Source organism: Bubalus kerabau, chromosome 11 (genome assembly GCF_029407905.1).
Source record: "Bubalus kerabau isolate K-KA32 ecotype Philippines breed swamp buffalo chromosome 11, PCC_UOA_SB_1v2, whole genome shotgun sequence".
NCBI classification, from domain to species: Eukaryota; Metazoa; Chordata; class Mammalia; order Artiodactyla; family Bovidae; genus Bubalus; species Bubalus kerabau.
Genome location: NC_073634.1, coordinates 66,602,091 through 66,611,132, shown reverse-complemented (window position 1 = coordinate 66,611,132; position 9,042 = coordinate 66,602,091). Strand labels below are relative to the sequence as shown.

General features: G+C 47.1%; 1 protein-coding gene across 1 annotated transcript in view; it reads left to right on the top strand.

Annotated features, from left to right (window-relative positions):
• The first annotated feature begins 368 nt into the window (after positions 1–368).
• SPRED2 (sprouty related EVH1 domain containing 2) overlaps positions 369–9,042 on the top strand; it is a 124,280-nt gene continuing 115,606 nt past the window's right edge. Inside the window, exon 1 of the mRNA XM_055540482.1 lies at positions 369–1,027. Within this exon, the coding sequence (XP_055396457.1) occupies positions 1,002–1,027 (26 nt within the window). The 5' untranslated portion in view covers positions 369–1,001. The remainder of the gene's footprint in view (positions 1,028–9,042) is intronic.

Below are 9,042 nucleotides of genomic sequence, written 5' to 3'. Positions count from 1 at the left end.
CGGCCACCCCAGAGCTCCCTGTCTTCCCCCTCCTCCTCTTCCCTCCGATTTTTAATCCAGGGGTTTGGGAGGAGGGAGGGAACCGGAGGCCAGATGTGTGCGAGTCCCCCGCTGCCACCTCCTCCCTCCTCTCGGGCATCTTAAAACCCGGAGCGCTAACGCGGGAGGATCCGGAGTTAAACGCGGCGCAAACAACTCCGCTCCGGGGCTCCTCAGGGAGTGGAAGCCGGGAGGGACTTGGCGGGGGGCGGGGGAGGAGGGGGGGGAAGGAAGTCGGGCATGCTCAGTAGGCCGGACAAAGTTTTTTTTTTTTTTTTTTTCCTCCTTTTTTTTTTTTTTTTTTCGGTCGCAAGTAGGAAGCTTTTTGCACTCCACCACCTCTGGCCGCTGGGAAGACGTCATCGCTTCCGCCCTACTTCCTCCTCCTGTTGGCGGTGGTGAGAATCCAATATGGAGTAAATCGGTAGAGTCGAGAGATGGGGCTCGGACGGGGCGCCCTGCACCGCCTTCCGGGCGCACCTCCCCTGGCCGCCGAGCGCTCCCCGGAACCGTGATTGGCCCGGCCCCCCTGGGGCAACCCCGGGCCGAGCCCCCGCCCGCGGCCGGCCCTCTTCTCCTGCTCTCAGCAGTCCCCGCCGCTCCACCGCGCGCTTGTTTTTCTCCTCCTCTCCCCTACCGCCGTCCCCTGCCCAAATCTCCCCGCTCCGCCCGCTCCCGAGCCTTCGGAGCCCCCGCCCGCCTTTGCCCCTCGGCCCTGCGGCGCTCACTCCCCGCGAAGCTTGCCTGTGCACCCCTTCTCCCAGACCTCACCCCGCGCTCCCGTCGCCCTGCTTCCCCTTCTGGCTTCTGCGGCGCCCCCTTCATCTCTAGCAGCTCCCCCCAACCAAATCAGGCGATCTCCGGAGATGTGAAGAAGGGGGGTGGGGGGGAGGATGAGCGGAAAGGAAGATGAAGGGAGCAAAGCTGCCCTCCGCGGGACAGGCGTCTAGGTGAACAGGAAAATGACCGAAGAAACACACCCGGACGAGTAAGTTTGGCCGCGGGGGTGGGACGAGGGTGCCCCGTGAGGGCAGCGTGGGGGCCGGGGCTGAGGACGCGGGCGGGGACGCTGTTTGGGTGAACTTGGCTTGGGGTGCAGCGACTCGCTGGTCTGTGGGGTGTGGGACGCGAGATTTCCCCCCTTGTTGATGAAGTGAGGAGGGGGCGAAAACTGCTGCAGGCTGGAGGGGGCGCGTGTTGGGTCGGCGGGCTGGTGGCCGCTGCAGGGGCCAAGGGCGCGCGGGTGACCTCCGGGCGGTCCCCGATCCCTCTCCGGGGATTCAAATCACCCCTCCTCTCGAGATCCTCGGCGGCGGGAGCGGAACACCTGACACCCCCGCTCCGGCTTCCAGGGGTCGGTGGGTTTTGACCCGGTGACTTTTGTGACTCTCCCGCCCCCTCCGCTAGCCCCGCGGTCCCTTCGGAAGCCCACTGGGGCCCAGGCTCCGCCATGTCGTTTTCTTGAATCGCTCTCATTTGCATACCACATTTTCATTCATAAAAAACACTGCGGAGCTAAGGGAGGACTGGGCGCGGGTTGCGCTAGGGTCTGCGTGCACCCGGGTCCCCGCGCGGGCCGGCGTGCTGGAGCAGCCCTGGGGCCCCGCGGCGCGTGTGCGTGTGTGTGCACGCGTTTGCCGGCCGGGGACAGGCGCCCCGCGGGGTCTGGGCTGCTCGGGGGGCGGATCCGAGGGTGTGCGGCGGGGGAGGGTGGGAGCCTGCGGGGCAGCGCGCTGCGGGGCCCTTGTGTGTATATCTCTGTGTGTCTCTGTGTATATCTTTGTGTATATCTGTGTGTGCGCGCGTGCACAGGAGTGCGTGCCCGGCCCGCGGGCCCGAGGCGAACAAAGCTCGGGGCTCTTCGCTGGAGGGGCTGTCCGGCGGCCCCACCTCCCCTCGCGGGACCCGTGCCTTCCTTCAGCCCCTGGCCGAGGTGCAGCTTTTCGTGGACCTGCGGCCGCCGAGGCGGCTTTGCCTTTCTTCTGCCAGCGCCCGAGGCGTTTCCAGTCGCGGGTGCGACTAGAGGTTGGACTGCCGGGCCGGGTGCCTGAGATCGTCGGCCTCGGGTCCGAGCGGTCACCGCATCGCGGCGGCCGCTGCTGCTCCGTGGCTGTGCCCGCCACAGCCACTTTTTTTTTTGTGAATAAGACGCTCTCCTTTATTGTCACATGATATCTCTCCCCTCCTCCCCTGCACATTCATAAATCCGGAGCCTGTCTTGGCTCCTTTCATTCAGAGCTGCCATTAGCCAAGGTAGCGGCGGCGCCGGCTGGGGCGCAGAGAGCGGGTCGGCAGCCACGGGAACTTGCCTAGAGGGAGGCCCAGCGTGTGTCTGCGCCGACTTGGGGGCTGCAGGTATCCAGCGCCAGAGGCCCCGGGTCTTTTGGCCCCGCGAGCATTGAGACCCAATGCAGAGAGGGGAAGTGACTCAGGGCTGGCCGGCGGGGAGGGCTTGTCTTGCAGCAGGTGATAGAATGCTGTGCTGTAAGCATCTACTCACTTTTTTTTTTTTTAGTGTCCCGTTGTCCTTTGGCGTCTGCTGTCGCCCGGCTGGGCGGGAGGGGGTGTTGGGAGAGTTGGTGTTTGGGAAAGGGTATTTCCTTTCTCTGGGTCCCCAGGGAGCTTTGGCTGCAGTAACCCCTAGTCTGCCAGACACCCGACTTAGGACACCCGTCCCATAAGTAGCCTGAGAGGATCTTACCTGGTGTGCATGTCCCATGTCCCACCACATCTGTTGGTCTTTCTATGTTAGACCTTTGCTTGGCCTTCATAGACTGTATCTTGAAATGGTAAAATGAAAAATGTTGCCCTTCTAGGGCTGAAATACGGGGTGGGGTAAGGAATATGCTGCTGGGCCTTGCCCCCTTTTGGACATGATTATTAATAATAAACAGGTATTTTTATGGGTCCTTGTTTGTCCCTGCACACACAAATAGCAGTAGTAGCAGGAAGGGAAGGTTGCCGTGCTCAGGGCTTGTTGGAGATTGATTGGTTCATCACCCTAGATTGGGGTTCCTAGCCTCCTTTGCTCAAGGATGCTGGCCTGGCCGCTTCCTTTCTAGAGCAGGTCAGCTTTGTATCCTATCCCATCTGATATCCAAAGCAAAGGGATTTCAGGTGGAATCACCAACAAGAAATAAATATTTCTCTTCCAGGCTTTCAGAGCAGTTTGGCATGGAACTGGCTGTCCCTACCGCTGTCAGAAGCCCAGTTAAGACAATGGATATTTGAGGATAGGTTCTGGTTTCAGTTAGAGAATCAGAAAGCTGTGGCGCCTTAGCCTGCTGCAAAAATGGCCTTTTCTGAATTACTTTTAATGCAATGACCTTGTCATGAGACAAGAAATGCCTGGTAAAAAAATGGGCTGCATGGGCTGTATAAACTGCCATTTGTGGACACTGTCCATTATATTGTTCATCGTTCTTATGTAATGGCGCATCAGAAAAATTCCTTTTAAATGCTGGTGCCCAGAAGAACGTTTCTTTCAGACTTACAGGGCATGCTGTGATTGGTTTTCTGTTTTGTTTTATTATTTACTACCACCGTCTCAAGCTCAGAGCTAAAATTTTTGCTTGGTTATGGTAGCCATATTAGCTTAGGTTTTTGCTAGATTTATTTCCCACTCCTCTGTATGCATTTCTATCTATTTTCTGTTTTCTGTTCTAATGGTTTTTATGTTTGAGCTTCCTCAGGAACCTTTTGGAAGTAGGCAAGGTGTGTTACAAGGAAGTGACATCAAACTGGAAACTAAAGGGAGATATATTTGTGTCTTAGGTAAAATAGATCTTCCTGACAGCCCACATATATTTAAGGTTTTTATTAAACAATACAGGTATTTAAATATATTACATTTAGCAATAAATCAAAACCTTGCAAGTGGTAAAATTGTGCTTAATTTTTAAAAATATATGTTTTGTCTTCTAATATTCTTTTTTCTGTCATTTTAAAATTCCTCTCTAATGAATATATGCTTATAAATTTAGTAAAGCTCTTTTTGCTGATGGTCCTAAACAATAGCTTCAGTATAAAAAGTACCCTGACCCTTCTGTCCCTCTCCACACAGAAATGCATGTTAAGATTTATAACTCTAAAAAAAAAAAAAAAAAGATTTATAACTCTACAGATTTTTTCAGTAAGTGAAAATTAAAGATAATTAAATTAAAAATTAAAGATAATTAAAATAATTCAATAAATTATTGAAAGTGACCTTTTGTACAGAGGAAATGGAAAAAAAATTTTTTAAATCATGTGTGTTTCGTCTATATCTTTAAATCACTGGATCATGGCTATAAATGATTTGGAAATTTGCAGACAAAATGAAGAAACTCTTCTCAAGGAGCAGTAACTCAAGAGCCACTCAGCTACCGTTCAGCTTTCTATTTTGTTGATGAACTCTTCTCGGAAACACACATCTTGCTGAGGATGGATTTATAACTCCGCCCTCACTCATACTTTCCCTAATGTTGAAAGGTTTCCCATTTGGAAAAAAACTTAAAAAGCTTAAATATTTTTTGCTGAACCATTTCAAAGAAATTAGACACTAGGACTCTTATATTCAATTACTTGAGCTTACTTTCCAAAAGATAAGCATACTCTTATGTGAAACCACAAGACAATGATTACACTTCACAGAATTAAGAATAATTCCCTGATGTCTTTACTCTCAGTCTCAACTGACTGAAAAATGTCTAACTGGTTATTTCAGCCAAAGGCCAAAGATCCTGCTTTAAATGCATTTGTAACATATGGCTCAAGGCTTAGCCATTTGGTCACCTTCTGATCCAAGGCAAGTTACTGATGTATCTCACTTTGCTTTTATCTGAGTGAATAAAATGGGAATAAAAACTACTGATTTCATGGAGTTGCTGTGAGAATTAAATGAGCTAGCCTGTGTAAAGCTTACAGCACACACTAGGAATAACACAGGTTTCTGGCGTCGGCTCATCGCTGGACACCGAAAGAGGTTTTTTACAGTCTCACTTTCAAATAACCATGTGAGGGAGGTGTTACCACATTTAACCGATGAGGAAGCTTACATTACTTACCGAAGACAGCAAATATTTTTTATAGCGCTTTACTCCTTTAGTCTTTTCAACAGTTCTATGCTGTATATGGTTTTGTTTGTTGTTTAGTCGCTCAGTCATGTCTGACTCTTTAGCCACCCCATGGACTGTAGCTCGCCTGACTTCTCCGTCCACAGGATTCTCCAGGCAAGAATACTGGAGTGAGTTGCCATTTCCTTCTCCAGGGGATCTTCTCAATCTGGGGATCGAACTCGTGTCTCCTGCATTGGCAGACGGCTTCTTTACCACTGAGCCTCCAGGGAAGCACATATGGTTTTACTACCTCCATTTATAGGGGGGTGAAATCAAGACCCAGAGAGGTTAAATAACCCTAGTAGGCTGTCTCAGGAAGGACTGTGTTTTCAAGCACCACAAGGTGCTATCTCAGAAGGGCAGAGGGTGGCCAGCCTTAGTCATTCTGACTTTAAAGCTCAGACCGTTTCTGCCCGTCATACTGTCCCTAATTCTTCTGAATTAGTGACATCCTGTCATTGCCATAACTTTTTTCACTTCCCTTATCTTCCCTGAAAATGCTATGAGGCACATACTGTATTAAAGTGAATTTAAGTAAACTTGGGCTTGTTACACCTTAAGCAAATGGAAAGAATGTGAATTCAGAGTTGATTATTACTGGAATGTTAGCTCTATAGTTATTGAAGTAAGTAGTTATGAAAATTAGACACAATGGAACAAGTATTGATCCCTTCTCTTTGCCTTAGCCTTAAAAAAGTAGGTGTGTTTCTGCTCTACCAGAATAGAATCCTGGAGTCGACTAAGAATTGGAATCTTGATCTCTTAGAAAATCTTGGTCTCTTCCTTAGAAAATCTTGAAAGCAAAACAAAACAAAAACTTGGAAAGACCTTTAACAACTTATAAGCCAGGACATTGTCATTGTATAAAGTTAAGAGCCTACTGCAAGGTTATAGTCTTGGTAGGTGGTGGGCGTTCACTAACCTCCATCTGCTGAGTTTGTTTCCACAGGGATCTTAACAGATGCTACTTCCCTTCCAGCTGTACCTGATTCCCTCTGCTTTCTGATCCCTTTAACCAATAACATATATAAAAAGTGGATCAGTATCAGTATTAAAACTGTTCTTCTGAATGGTCCACTCGCTCATGCTGTTTATTCCAGAATGTTCTTTTCCTTTCCAACATGTGAAATCCTGCTCATTCCCCTACTACTAGCCCTGAGTCATTCCTCTTCTGAGGTCCTCCTGGACTTTCCCCTCCCTCACTCCCTAAGGAAAAATTGTGGACTCTTTATAGCACTTTCCCTCCACACTGTATGACAGTTATCACCATTTAGAGTTGGGTTTATTATACACAGCTACATCTGTCCCAAAATATGACCTTTTGGGATTCAGGGTTACTTCTGTTGCCTAGTTTTCTACTTGTTGGCCTAATATCATCAGGCACATTGTGGTTGCTTTTAATAAAGATCTATTAAGTTAAAAAAAACAAATCTGATTATTTTAAAATGTTGTTTTGTCCCTGTTGACAAATGCAATAATTATAATTGTTGTATTTGGTTAACTTAGGGTGTGTATAAGCCTCCTTCTGAGAAACTCCCATGTTTTACCTGTAGCCCTTGACATGTCTTGTGGAAACTGGTTGAGAACTATCTGGTGTTGGTGATCTGTGATGCAAAAGTCAAAAGCGTTTTGATTCCAATCACTGTTGTGGGAACTGGGAAGTGGAAGGGTCTAAACTCAATAAGCCTGGTTTTCTGCCTCTTCAGGATAGTGTCTGCCGAGATCAAAATATTAACAATTTGCAATAGCTACAGGGTTCTCGTGGAGTCTTAACACTTGAAGTTGGAGACAGCTGTGCCGATGAGCGCCACTGTTGGCGGAGTTCTATGTTACGGGGTGGAACACAAATATACAGTCTAACAGCAAAATCCTCAGAAACTTGAACAAGATGATAATAGAGGCGGAGCAGGAAGTTTTTGCATTTGGCTGTTTGTTTTGGCTTATTTTCTCTTAAGTAAATTGGGCTGCTTTTTTTTTTAAAAGACCCAGTCATATTGATAAACTTGTTAACTATTGTAAATGTTTCTTTTTGATCAGTATTTTTTAAGGCATTGTCTAAGGGCTTTTAGTCACTGGAGTAGAAGGAATATTTTGCACTGGTGGGCAGCATGCTCTGTGAAGCAAAATGTGTTTTCTGCGTGCCTGCCATGGTAGGCATGCACGACGGTTACCGCAGCTTGATGGGGTCCCTGTCGGGAAGGAAGTCAGGCCAGGATCTTAGTAAAATGCTTGATATTAACTGGCATAGGTCTTGGCTAAATTAAGGACCAACTGTTTTGTAATTACTCATTTCTCAGGTAATACACATGATAGCAAATCCTGCTTATGTTATTTATGCTACTTTCAAAGGACAGCTGAATATTTATTTTAAAACAGAATTTCTATGTTGATTGCCCCAAGAGCATGCAGACAATTAAGAATCCACCTGCAATGCAGGAGACCTGCGTTTGATCCCTAGGTTGGGAAGATTCCCTGGAGAAAGGAATGGCTACCCCACTCCAGTATTCTTGCCCAGAGAATCCCATGAACAGTAAAGTCTGGCAGGCTATAATCCACAGGGTCGCAAAGAGTTGGACACGACTGAGCAGGTAAGCACACACAGGAGCATACAGGTGAAGAAACAAATTTTTACTTCATCCTGGCATTTAGCAGTTGTGATTGAAGAGATAAAACAATATGAGCACCTTCAAAATGTATGGGTTTGGCTCCTCCTCTTTGTAAAAATAACGATTTTTCAAATTGCGGTTCCAATCTTAGATATATTTCCTGTGGTCCATTCATAAGTGCTTAAAACTTAATTATCAGGGTGAGTTGTTAAAATTGTCCTTCCTGGTTCATCCTTGTCTTTCATTTTCACTGTTTATTCCTCTTACTTTTTTTTCTCATTGCTTTGGCTCTGGCCTCCAGTATTGATTTTTCAGATAAACACTGTTTATTTTGTATTTGCATCCCACCCTGAGAATGCACCCAGAAGCTTGGCCCATCTGCCCTTCCAGGTGTGGGAATAATAGCTTATTGACCTGTACACCCATCTTCAGGCAGAGTGCTAAGCCCCATAGTAGGCTTTCTGCAAACATTCATTGATTGATTAAATGTTCATTAATTGAAAAAGTTTTACCTTATATAAAAAATTAAATGATTATTCATATTGTATGTACATCCAGAAAGACTTGAAGTTGTTTGTTTTTAAAAACTACTCAGAGGGGCAGGCTGCCATTATGGTGGTGCAGGAAACGTGAGCTTTGGGGTCATTCTCTACTTCTTTCCTCTTCTGATGCTTACTGTCAGTTTACTTACCTATGTAATAGCATCCTTCGCTCTCTTGCCACCCCTGTCTGGTCTAGAACTCATATTATCAACAGCGTTCAAATTCTTTCTAAAACAACGCATCAGTAGGCTTGTGGGGGGAATGGATGAGGCTGAGAGTTCTCTTAGGAGTAAGCTGGCATATGGCTTGTTTTGTCTATTTGTGTGCCATATTGGTGTTTGTGTTTATATTTCCATCCAGGGAATATAGTGGATGCTCGGCCAGAGATTTAATCATCTACATCCCAATAAGTTTACTCATTTTTTTGTAGAACTTTTAAAGCTGAATAAGTGTAAATATAGTCTTAAACAGAGTAATTAAATGTCTCTCCTTTGTTTAATAGGTTAAATCAAAATCTGGGATTTTTCTTGGGCTCAAAATTCTGAAACAGGTCTGCTGTGCCTGGATGGTGTGCCCTGGCCTAACGCTACTTCTGGCCCCGAAGGCTAATGCTTGTCTTCTTGTTAGACTGTGGGTCAACAAGTTTCAGGCTTCCCAGGTGGCACAGTGGTAAAGAATCTGCCTGCCAATGGTGGACACACAGGAGTCTCGCAGGTTCGATCCCTGGGTTGGGAAGATCCTCTAGAGGAGGAAAGGCAA